This window comes from Electrona antarctica (assembly GCF_951216825.1).
Source record: "Electrona antarctica genome assembly, chromosome: 9".
Taxonomy (NCBI): domain Eukaryota; kingdom Metazoa; phylum Chordata; class Actinopteri; order Myctophiformes; family Myctophidae; genus Electrona; species Electrona antarctica.
The window spans coordinates 40,977,728-40,990,267 of NC_136790.1; the positions used below are offsets into that span (position 1 = coordinate 40,977,728).

The 12,540-nt window shown below is 41.6% G+C and overlaps 2 protein-coding genes across 4 annotated transcripts; one reads left to right on the plus strand and one right to left on the minus strand.

Annotated features, from left to right (window-relative positions):
- Positions 1–4,391: 4,391 nt before the first annotated feature.
- Positions 4,392–8,821, plus strand: tardbpb (TAR DNA binding protein b). 3 transcript variants are annotated; one of them, XR_013790874.1, is made up of 6 exons: positions 4,392–5,178; positions 5,922–6,085; positions 6,355–6,507; positions 6,643–6,813; positions 6,900–7,998; positions 8,695–8,821. XR_013790874.1 is itself a non-coding variant. In XM_079511185.1 (5 exons), exons 1-5 carry the CDS (start codon positions 4,938–4,940, stop codon positions 7,410–7,412), a joined length of 1,242 nt encoding a protein of 413 aa, XP_079367311.1. In that variant the 5' UTR covers positions 4,392–4,937; the 3' UTR covers positions 7,413–8,626. The 3 variants fall into 3 exon arrangements, 2 of the variants coding, with proteins under 2 accessions (XP_079367311.1, XP_079367312.1); XM_079511185.1 differs by lacking the exon at positions 8,695–8,821 and having other exon boundaries at positions 6,900–8,626; XM_079511186.1 differs by lacking the exon at positions 8,695–8,821 and having other exon boundaries at positions 6,355–6,495; positions 6,900–8,626.
- An 868-nt stretch (positions 8,822–9,689) lies between these two features.
- On the minus strand, positions 9,690–12,043 carry cenps (centromere protein S). Its single transcript, XM_079511187.1, has 5 exons — positions 11,851–12,043; positions 11,249–11,372; positions 10,768–10,801; positions 10,021–10,087; positions 9,690–9,829 (listed from the first exon to the last, which is right to left on the minus strand). Exons 1-5 carry the CDS (start codon positions 11,878–11,880, stop codon positions 9,716–9,718), a joined length of 369 nt encoding a protein of 122 aa, XP_079367313.1. The 5' UTR covers positions 11,881–12,043; the 3' UTR covers positions 9,690–9,715.
- Positions 12,044–12,540: the final 497 nt, after the last annotated feature.

Here is a 12,540-nt window from a genome sequence, read left to right on the forward strand (position 1 = left end):
TTCCCAGCTAATACAATCCCTGTTATGCCCATATATGGAGATCCCTGACTGTGATCAATATTAAGCCCATATATGGGAATGCCAATATGATCATATTGTGACTCATGATAACCACTGTGGTTGCCGCAAAGGTCACAGTTAACTATGGAATCATGCTTTTCCCGTCAGTCAGTCAGTGTATCACTCAAAATCCCCATACATGGGGAAAGCCCCAGATATGGTGCCCAGGTCTCGTGACATCGCATGACATCATCAGGGATGGAGAAGCCCATATATGGAGATCCCTGATGTCATCAATATTAGTATATGGATTTATACTAATATTAATACTGTTGATCGTTCCCCATCCGTTCTTCCTTTTCAATGTCTCCCTTTTGACTGATACCTGTACCTGTCCATTTAAACTCTAGATGGGCCTGCCCCAAAGTTATTTGTGCAGCCGTGCCCGGCAGCCGGAGAAAAGAGTTCTCAATAGGCCCGAAAATTAAGGACTGGCCCTACCTGGGCCCTCATCAAACCCTGTATATTCAATACACTGCCCCCGCTGCCACCCTTAGATCTCCATATATGAAGCTGACCTGTTCTGACATTCCATATCTTGATCTGACCTCATCACACCCTGTACACTCAAAATACGCTCCATATATGGCCAGTGCACTTGACCTCGTCCTTTGGGGCGAGGGCGCTTCTCGCCCCCAGGCGTCTTACTGGTAAATTTAATTATATTCCAACTATCACAAACAAGGTGATGAAACAAACATGCAAACAACTACATGCACAATTATTTATACAACTATACTATACGTGTATGACATTACACACCCTAAACATTATTACATTTACAATGTAAGCATTTAGCAGATGCTCTTGTCCAGAATTACTTAACAAACAAGGTAAAAGAAAGTCTGCACACCGTTTTGTAAGCTCCCCAAAAACGTTCATTACCGAGACTGAAAAAAACACACAACGTTTCGGCCTCTGTGGCCTTCGTCAATTCAAATGCAGAGACAGTGTAGTGCCTCAGTAAACTAGGATTGCAGGTAAACCAGGAATCAGTCAACCAATATAGTCAAAATATATGGTGCCAGGTAATCAATTAACCTAGCACGCAGGGTTGGGTAATCAAGATTATGTAATCGCATTACAAAAAATAATGAATCAGTCGAGATGATACATTCAGATGTTCATTCAGATTAGAATACCGGTAGTTACATTTGGCAAGGATGCTTGATTACATGTTTGACATTTTCAATTTCAACCCCCATCCCAGAGAGCACAGCAGGACAGTCTGGGTCCCCTTTTCTCAATCCAGACCCCCTACTATCACAATCCACATGAGCTTCTGCCCCCTATGTCGCCTATCTGTGAAGTCTCTGTTCAGTCTGTTGCTCATTGCTCCCTCTTCACCTAGGGTCCTAGGCGGTGGTAGGCTGGGGGTGGGGATTCATTGGGGGTCTGGGGGAGGTGTTGGGTCATTCATTATGGGGAGAGCCTGGGGTGTTTATTCATCAGTATAGGTGGGGTTGCCACTGAAGAGGTGGCAGCAGAAACCTATTTTCATGGTAATGCCATGGATTCATGAAAAGCCAAGACTGTTTCGACAGTTTTTTTCTTCTCTTCAGTGATTCTTTGTAGTAATCCAATATTTAGTAACAGGGGGAAAGTATGGGGATGTTATAAAAAATAAAACCCACAAGAAAGCACTGACCAGTATGCTGGTGATGAAAATGTCTAGGCCTAATTAGTTCTGGTCCATAGCTCTAATGCAATTATGCAAAGGCATTAGAGCTATGGATCAGAGCTACTATAAAAAATATATATTAAAAAGGAGGTGATTATTTTTCACTCCCTCATACAAGCTAGCTAAGCAGTGTGATCCATATTACTGTGTAACAAGGTAATCATCATTTTCATTTCACTATTACATTTAAAATCTATTGCCATTTCTGTTATTTCATGTTTCCATTTTTTTTTGCTATTTTCCTTGTTTGCTGCAATGTTGAGGAGCCAACATAATCGTGCATTCTATTCTGTATACATTATTTTCTAATACTTATATAATGGGATGGTAGCTGCTAGTCTGTTACATTTTAACAAGAAAGGATCTTGGAAGAAAAAAACAAATATTAAACTCCCTCAGCCAGCTGTCGGTGACTCGGTGCTCACTGCTCATAGCCCGCAGCAGCAGCTGTTGCCACTTGCCAGTCACCTCGGCTCGTCCTCTCAAGCCTGAGGCCTCGTTCCAGATCAGATCTACAAGCTAACAACGCAGCTTCGCGAACGCGCGTTGTTAGCTTGTATATCTGTTCTTGTCAATAGCTTGTAAACGATACACCGCCGCTTGTAAAATGAGACGGTCCAAACGAGTGTTGCCATGTCCGCTTATTAGAAGCGAGTAGAATTTGTGGGTTGCTTTTTGTGCCTTGCTTAGTTGAAATGATTACTATATTTACCCAGGGTATCTGGGCTAAGCTCAAGAACTTGTTTCCAGCCAGGCCCTGCTCATAGAACACATTTCATCGTAGTGGTTCAATGCCTTGTTCAAGGGCACTTCAGCGGTGGTAATTTTAACGTGTCGGACCGCTGATTCGAACTGGCGACCTTCCGGTATCAAGACCGCTCCGCAATCCGTTCGGCCACCGCTGCCAACGTGTGGTTGGCGTGTTATAAAACAGAAAAATGAAAACTACCTGACACATTGGAAAGAAGCAACACAAAAGCAGAGTAAACCAGAATGCTATCTTGCCCTATTGACAGTTTGCGTGAGTGGACGACCCAATTGAGCATTACACTTGTTTACAAGAGGGTCCACCATGTTCAATTCATCAAAACATTTAGAGACGTACTAAACAGAGAATACACTGTGGCATAATACCTGAGCACAGTAACCGACCCAAAACAAAGCAAAATCGTAGCTAGGTTTGATTGATTGATTGAAATATTTATATATAACAGTTTGCAGAATTACAGTACATTTCAAGCACAAACTCAATACAAAGACTGTTAACTGTGAGTGGACGACCCAATTAAGAATTACACTTGTTTACAAGAGGGTCCACCATGTTCAATTCATCAAAACATTTAGAGACGTACAGATAGACACTACTATATAGTCAAAGAAATGGTAAATGGTGCATTTTTTATATAGCGCCTTTATCCAAGGCGCTTTACATAGATTGTGCATTACATTCACCCATTCACACACACATTCATACACTGATGGCGGCGGAAACCATGCAAGATACCAACCAGCACATCAGGAGCAATTAGGGGTTCAGTGTCTTGCTCAAGGACACTTCGACACTAACTCTGGGGGAGCCCGGGTTCGAACTGGCGATCTTGCGGTTACCATCTGGAAACTCTACCCCTGAGCCACCGCCGAACAGAAAAGGAATTCACCATAAAGGAGGTAAAAAGGGAAAAGACATATACAGTGAGGGGAAACATGACTGTTGGTAGGGCGTTCCACATTTTGGTGGCATAGGAGCGAAAATAATTTTGTCCCTTGTTTGTGCCGAATCTGGGTTGTACATGGTTTATTGCACTCCCTCTGGTGTTGTGGGTGTGGACTTCGTTAACATTAAGGAAGTATTTAGACAGGTACATGGGTATCTTGGTGGTGTATCGAATCTTGTGAACCAGACCCATTGCAAGATGCTGTACTCTGTCGTCGACCCTAAGCCATTCCAGCCTGTCAAAGTGGGCAGGGGTGAGGTGGGTTCAGGGGGTGAGGCCAAGTAGGAGCCTGACCTACTGTTTGTTTTGGGAGGTCTGGAACCTTGTTTTAAGGGCACAGACTCAGTGAGCACAGTCTTGCGATCAAGAAAGGCCGTCATAGGCAGACCTGTCTCCTGAGAGAAGACAGACTGAGACTATGCACCCACTGCACACAAAATGAAGTGGAAACTGAGCTACATTTCCTAACCGTCTGTCCGCTGTACCAACACATCAGACACATACTCCCCACAGATCACAATCACCCACGGAGATTTTGAAAACATGACAAAAAACTCCCATATCTGCTGGATGAAGTACAACACTATGCAAACACAGCAGCAAGATTCGTGAGCTGCTGTGATAGAAGGATAACAACAACCCGACTAATCATTGTGTGTATTCCTCCACTATGTCTGCATCGAGTGATCTTGGATCCTTGGTACATTTATTTATTGGAGTCTGACTTTTCAATTGTGCATAAATGTTGTTTTGTTTTGATGTTTTGATTTTCTCATGCCAATAAATCCCTTTGAATTTGAATTGAGTGTGTGTGTGTGTGACTGTGAGAGGGGGGGGGTCATAGACCTGGTTGCTTGTTTCTCGCAGAATCACGTGAAACATGGCAACACTGGTCCAAGCTTGTGATGACGTACTTCCTGCCTGGATGTTAGATAATGCCATTTTGATCGAGTGGAGCAGAGGGCTAGAATTGTTTTTTCCATTCCGAGAAACAGTCTTAACGTTCGCTTTTATTGTAGTACAGCTAAAGAAAAACATCCGTTTTGCGTCGATATTGCCGCTATTCAACACATTTTGTGTGTACTATTTAACTACAGGCAAGCAACGGGTTGTTTTATTTGTTGAGCAATCCAGAGGAAGAACTACGCAGTTTCCATTCAAAACATCGACGGAACAAAGGAAACAGAGCGAGGACAGAGAAGGGAGGCCGACCACCACACTGCGTTGAGCGGCGGAACGAACGGGATATTACAAAACGAACTAAAACCACAACATTTAATTGAGCTAAAGTTACACTTTTGACTTTTTTTCAAATCCGCAGTAAGCGGGGAATGCAAAACATTTCATTTTTCCCCGTAGTCCTGCTGTTAACGTTAGCCTACTAAGAAGCGTGGTTAGCAAGCTAGGAAGCTAACTGGAGTGACTTGTTTTTGTTTCGATAAGAAGCTATTTCCCCCCCCCCCCCCCCGTCAGTAATAACAATGGCCGAAGTGTACATTCGCGTAGCGGAGGAGGAGAACGAGGAGCCCATGGAGATCCCGTCCGAGGACGACGGCACCATCCTGCTGTCCACTGTGTCCGCGCAGTTCCCCGGGGCCTGCGGCCTGCGCTTCCGCAGCCCCGTGTCCCAGTGCATGCGGGGAGTGCGCCTGGTGGAGGGGGTCCTCCACGCACCCGAGAACGGCTGGGGGAACCTGGTGTACGTGGTCAACTACCCAAAAGGTGTGTGTTACAGGACTCGGGACACTTTGAAGTGTATCGTTACACTTTGTCAGCATAGATTGCCACTGTAATGAATAATGTATGTCTAGCTCTCAGCCTCTCACCCTGTAAGCCGGTTGATTCTCAACCGTTTCAATGGTATTGATTAAATAAAGACTTGTTTTTATAATAACTGTACTCTTATGCTTAAAAGATAATAACAGAAAAAGCACCAGTGGGCTTGTTTCCTTTGTATTGTATCAGTAATACATCTAGCCTAGCTAGGCTGCAATACCCCCACTTTGAGTAGGTTGTTTTTTTTCTCTGAGATGATTATTCCCGCGAGGGGAAATCAGTTGCCATAGCAGCACGGCAGCAAGAAACACAGGGCCAAATAAATAATAGATTGTAAGTATTCAGAAAAAATGCACAAAGACCCACACACGAACACTTTATTTAAGCAACGTTTCGGTCAAAGACCTTCTTCAGGCATCTCACTGAAACGTTGCTTAAATAAAGTGTTGGTGTGGGTCTTTGTGCATTTTTTTTCCTGAATACAATTGAGCCCTGCCTACGCACCCGTCTCAGAGCTTATCAGGTGTGCATAAGACGTTGTTGCCTAGACCATCTCAAGGACCCCTGGGGGCCACTGAACCCCACACTGGGAACCCCTGTTATAAGACATTTTTACACTGTACTGTTTTTGATGCTGCTTTGTCATTTTAAGATTGATTGACTTGACTTTTTGGTTGATACATCTCTAGATAACAAACGCAAGCTGGACGAGATTGATGCTTCATCAGCCGTGAAGATGAAGAGGGGTGACATGAAGACTTCTGACTTGATAATATTGGGACTTCCTTGGAAAACAACTGAGCAGGACTTAAAAGACTACTTTGGCACATTTGGAGAGGTCATCATGGTCCAGGTAAGATAAAAAAAAAACATGGCTACAGAACAGGGCTTAAAACGTTAAACTAAAGTATGCCCAATTACAGTGTTGAAGTCGGCTCTACCCCCCCCCCCCCCTTTTTTTTTAATGACGTTGACCCATCAAGACTTGTTAAAATAATCTTACATGATGGTTCAAGTGGTTGCAAGGTGCAATCATTGTTTTACTTTTTCATCAACTAGCTTTTTGATATGTACTTTGGAACAAGACGATGGCTGATCATCATGTCATTCTCGCCCATGCAGGTTAAGCGTGATGCCAAGACTGGAAACTCCAAGGGCTTTGGCTTTGTGAGGTTTACTGAATATGAAGCTCAAGATAAGGTGGTAGCCCAGCGTCATATGATTGATGGAAGATGGTGTGACTGCAAACTCCCAAACTCAAAGGTTGGGTTCGAGGTTAATACCCACCTTTATGCATGACATGGAACAAATTACACAATATATATAATGGAGGTCTGAACTGAGAGGCCTGCATCAGTAATAAGCTTTGCACTGTTTTTATAACTTGTATTGTATTTTTTGCCAACACAGCAGGGAGCTGATGAGCCAATGAGGTGCAGGAAGGTGTTTGTTGGCCGCTGCACAGAAGATATGACCACAGATGACCTCCGACAGTTCTTTATGCAGTATGGCGAGGTTACTGATGTCTTCATCCCCAAGCCATTCCGTGCTTTTGCTTTTGTCACCTTCGGAGATGACCAGGTACTAAATCGATTTTATTGGGCAAATCAGAATTTTACAATCACTTCTTGTTCCTCATAGCTGACATGCTTTGTCTTTCTTTGCAGGTTGCCCAGTCTCTCTGTGGAGAGGACCTAATTGTCAAGGGGGTCAGCGTGCACATTTCAAACGCTGAGCCTAAGCACGGCAATAGGGGGATGGGAGGGAGTGGAGGGAGGTTTGGGAATGGTTTTTCTCAAGGGTTTGGTGGTAGTGGTGGTAGTCGTGGGTTAGGGGGCAGCACCAACAGCAATCTGGCAAATTTTGGTTCTTTTAGCCTGAACCCTGCCATGATGGCTGCTGCTCAGGCTGCTCTGCAGAGCAGTTGGGGTATGATGGGAATGTTGGCCAGCCAGCAAGGGCAGACTTCCACCTCTGGAGGAAGCACTGCTACTGGAACCAGTGGTTCTAGTAGGGATCAGCAGAGTGGGTTTTCCAGTGCAGCCAACAGCAGTTATGGCACCGGCTCAGCCAGTCTAGGTTGGGGCACTGGATCAAACTCTGGTACAACCAGTGGTAGTGGGTTTAGCTCAGGATTTGGGTCCAGTATGGAGTCAAAATCATCTGGGTGGGGTATGTAAGTTATATACTTTGTATGGTAAGTATTGTGAGAAAGATGAGTCTTTTACAAATTTATTTCTGGTGTTATGCGTATCTGAACTGAATACTTTTGTGAAAGATGTTTTGTACATTTGGGGGAAAAAATGCTAAAGATTTAATTTAGAAAGTGTTGAAGTCAGTCGTTTACAGGATGTCCGACTTAAGTGCTATTTTAATGTTTCCTTTGTCAAGTTTTTATCTTGATTTATTTCAACTGGATTCTCTAATGCATGCATTGTAAAATGTGACATATGGTCATTCTGAAAATGCATGAATAATGTTTGTGGGCCACTGTCATCCAACTGTCATCTACTTGGAATGCAATCTTGCATTGGGAAGAATCTGGTTGAAACGTAAATGTTTAAAGTGCAACTTTATTTGCCGTCAAGTTCCATGGAAAAGCCTTCACTAAAATTTCTTCTGCAGTTCACCTCTCTTCCATTTTCCTGGGAGGAAGCTACTCTTTGGCAGCATTGTTGTGGTGATATCAGTATCACAACTCCCTCTTCCATCTGTAAATGCTATGCCATCAAACAACGGCTTCACTCCGCATGTTCTAAAGAGACGGTGGGTGTTTTCATTTTTATCCACTTTTAAATGGAAAGAACTGCGCAACTGACATTTTAAGAACAGATGAGTGCGATTGAGGATGGCTTGTGGCGAAGAGTGAAGCGATGAGTGAGCGAACGGAGAGAGAAGAGTGAAAAAGGACTGGTTGTGCGATGAGAGAAGAGTGCAAAAGGACTGGTTGTGCGATGAAAGGGCCCAATTTGACTGCTTTTGAGTGTGTGAATGGAAGCTGCAGATGCTACAAGCGCCTCCCCTAACATGGACATTCTTTAATTAGTACTTCAAGATCTCCTTTTTTTATCTTTGCCATTTTCCTATCCTTTAATATATCAAGTGCAAAAGTAGTATCAAAAACTTAGTGGAATGTTGTGATGAATATTTGTCTTGCTTATATAATCTGATCTGGATGCTGTATGGTGTGTGCTTTCTTGTTTATTGAATTGATCTGTAAGTGTGAACTTGATGTGGATGACACCTGCTGAAGACACTTGGGGGACGTGAGTGTTGGTGTGAGAACGTGGAGTGGTGTGGTTGTAAATGATGCTCAGTAGCTCTTGATGTTTTAAGGGGTGTTTAAAACATGTCAAATGAAGGGAGTTCTCTAATAAAGCCCATTTGAATTAGATATTGATGTTGATGTTAATTGTGTCGATTTTGTTTATCAAAGAAATCTAATTTGATTCACATATTTAGGGACCTTGGGCTCTGCTGGTCGAGGTCTCCGTCTAAACCCTGACTGAAGTCACTGTTCTGAAGGACGAAGACTGAAGTTCCAACACTTTGTGTGGCCCTCAGACATGGGGTTGTGCCTGTCTTTTTGCCACTTTTGATAGCTTGTCTGAAGGTGGGTCTTTGTATTTATAGTCTATAGGTATTTCATAATGAAGTTGGATTTCACCCCAGAGGGGCTGGACTCTGCGATGTGTCGATTAAAATGTTTAAAGAAATTACATTGTGTATAGGTGTTCTGTGCATGCACAGATTACATGCGGTGAATGTAGGGTTTATGGTATATTCTCTAGTGATTGATGCATTTTTTTTGCAGGCAAATGCAAATTAACTTTAAAACGATTAAAAAAATATTGCTTTAATTACTTTAACCTTATTCTGGCCATGTTATATAGGATTTGATTGTGAATAACTAGTCCCATGGCTTAAGAGGATGGCATACCCAGTTTCCGTTTAGTGTCCTATAGCTTGCTTTGATTGGCTCAGCAACATAATTGAACAGAACTTGTCATATTTCCAGCCAACTGAACAAAGTTCAGATAATTCAAAAGAAAAATAACAGACCCCAGTCAACAAAATATAGTGAAGTAAACTAAGGTTTTGCATAATAGGTTTATTAAATGTACAGACTTCTATGGAGAAGTACATCTGAACCACTGACATCAGCAAATCTGATGCTTGTGTAAGACAACTTCAGAATTATCTATATAAAAGGTGAAGATAGTCATTTCCAATAAATTCTCATACATTAAAGTTGACTTTAACATGTATGCTACCGCTCTTGGTTGCCCAGGGGGCCCAATCATTTATTTTTAGCTGTAAATTGTCACCTAATATTAGAGGCCAAAAGCTCCTGGACAAAAACAGGTTTATTTTTTTGAATTTTGGGTAACAGTATTTTGAGCTGACATGTATAAAGTGTACAGAACAGGCGAATAATGGGTAAGTGTTTTATTCTCCAAACTGGAGGCCTGTCTGCCTTCTCCTATTCCATGTCCTCAGTGTCTACATTCTTCCTTTTCCCAGTAGACTTCTTTAATTCCCTCTTCTCCTGATTGCTACTGGCAAGCTCTTCACTCTTCTTCTGTATATACTTGCTCTGAAAAATAAAGAATTAATACAAAATTGGTTGTCTGCTGTAAAATATTTACAGAAATGACTTTGGACTGGAAAAAAAAATCATGCCAATCTTTTAATGGGATTAAATAGAAAGTCATGTTTGGATAAACTAGCACTTGATGCAACCATAATCCCTGAAGACAAATCCCAAATGATGAGATATTAACTCACCAGTGCTTTGCTGCGACGTGCTAAGAGCTTCACATCCTCTGCATTTATTGTGCTTCTCTTTGCATGTCTGGTTTAAAAGTAGAGTAAATGGAACAATTCATGAAATTATGTACTAGCTATCCAGGGCTTGTTTGTAGACAATATAAGGCGTTTTGCTAAAAGACTTAAGGCCCTGTGTTGCACATTTGTGACCATACATTCAATATGTTGCAGTTTTGATATTTGTTTCTCCCACTTCACTGCACAAATGTGAAAGAATGGGAAGCCACCTGAGAACGATTTTACATTTGATGGCATAGCAACATCGGTCTGGTTCCACAATATTTTTCTATGGCCCTAATGTGCTGTAGAAATGTAATTTGCAGATTTATTTCAACATGCTTCCATAAGTTGAATTGAAGGTGCTGTACATAAGTCATTTTCTTGTTAAATATTCTAATAGTAATCATTGTTCAATACGGGTCTAGCTGTCAGTGTCTACAGTTCTTCAGTAAGCCAAAATACAATTTCGGGTCAGGAGGATACCAATATGATCCATCAGGAAAGATAACGCATACAAAATAAATTTGATAAATGGGTACTCCTGATGGGGTGAAATTGGCAACCCACCTGGAAATGTATTTCGTGGGGAGACCCCCGTTACTGAACAAACACTAGCAATGATTACTATAGTAAAGAGCTTTAACTGATCTCAACTACCTAGGCCAGAATACCAAGGACATTGTAATGCTGCAAACCAGTCCTTACCTAGCAAAAGCCTCCAAGTCCTTTGCAAATACATCTAGAAAAAGGAACACAATCAGTCAAATAGAAGGTGACATTCAGCCAATGTACTGTTACATGTATTATTGACGAAGTCAACATTGATTAGTCATAGAACATCAACATCAACTTGCTTTGAAAAACTCATCTCAAATCTAGCTAATGATAATGGCTGCAGCTACAAAGCAGCAAACTGGATCATACTAGCCTTTTATCTCACTTGGAACGGATTACATTGAATTCTGCAAAACGGTTCCATTATTTTTATTTATTTATGTATTTATTTATTTTATTGTTATTGAAGTCTGAAGCCTCAAAACAAATTAACACCTCAAAATCATTTTTTGGTGTGACTTCTTATGCTGTTCTCAATCAAATGTGTAATAGCCGCCCTAGGCCATTGACTCATCAGTTTGTACACTCTCAGTCAGTTAAATAGGAACTGTGCATTTTAGTTGATACTCACCACATTGCCTGAATGTAGTTTCAGCTATCGCTGCCATGACATGTCGACTGAACTCCTTCTCACGTTTCTCTCCGACTGCCTGACACATGCGTCCCACATTGTAATGAACCGCAGCCTTTAGTCTCTAAAAAGAAACACAAAAAGTCCATATGCAAAATGTATCATGGTGATCATTGATCAATCATGTAACTAAGTGCATTTTACTCAAGTAAGTTCTACAATATAATACAATTTAGTGCCCTGGCTGTAACATCTTATTGGATAAGCTTAATTCCCACACTACTTTAAAGTAATTATAAGCTCTACCTTTACCTGTTGCAACATTAATGTGATAAATAATTAGTAATTACAGAATTATGATTCTGAAAGGCACAATCTGGATTATGAGTCAGATTTGACTACTTTAGCTACTTTAAGTATATTTTGACAGTACATTTGTACATTTGTACATTTGTACATTTGTACTACAAAAGATTTTGAATGCAGGACCCTTAGCTAATTGTAAGTATTTTTTACACTGGTGGTATACTGGCATTGTTACTTTTTAAGTAAAAGATCTGACAGACTGACACGATAGTGTACAAAGACATTAGCCTTCTCACCTGACGTGTTTCTTCATTTTCCGTAGACATTCTGTAAAAGAACAACTTGGTCGATAATTATACAAAACAATGCAAAATGTGACATTAGGCTACTGTACTATCTTGTTTCTAAAACATCCTCTCACTATTCACAACACAAATTTCGCGGCTCGGCTCAAACCAAGGGGCCCTGTCATCCATGTTGTTATTACGAATTTCTTTAAAGTGACAAAAATCACAGCACCACCTGCTGGGTTGGAGTGAAACAACACTTAAAGTCATAACTGCGAGAGAATAATCGAAGATGGTTGCTCCCCCCTCCCTTAACTCTAATTGTAGCCTATTCATGATTATGTCTTATTATTATACATTTAATTAAACATTAGGCATGCTCATGAGGTGGCCCACTACTTCTGTTTTCCATTCTATAATTAAAATTGCCTAGAGGGTGGGTGAACGGGCGTGTGGACCGACCACATATAGGTGTCACATCATGGGCTGGGGGCCACGGTTGCCCCAAACCGCACCAAACTTGGCACAAACATTGTTCAGGCTGAATGCCATGTGAATAGTCACAACAAATAAAATATATAAAATAAAAACTACATCTAAATTGCACACATATGGGGCACTGCAGTGTCTGGATTTGAAGGCTGCATAGTGTTATGACCTCACATCACCACTTCATCAGGGGTCCCCCGAGGCCTCCAA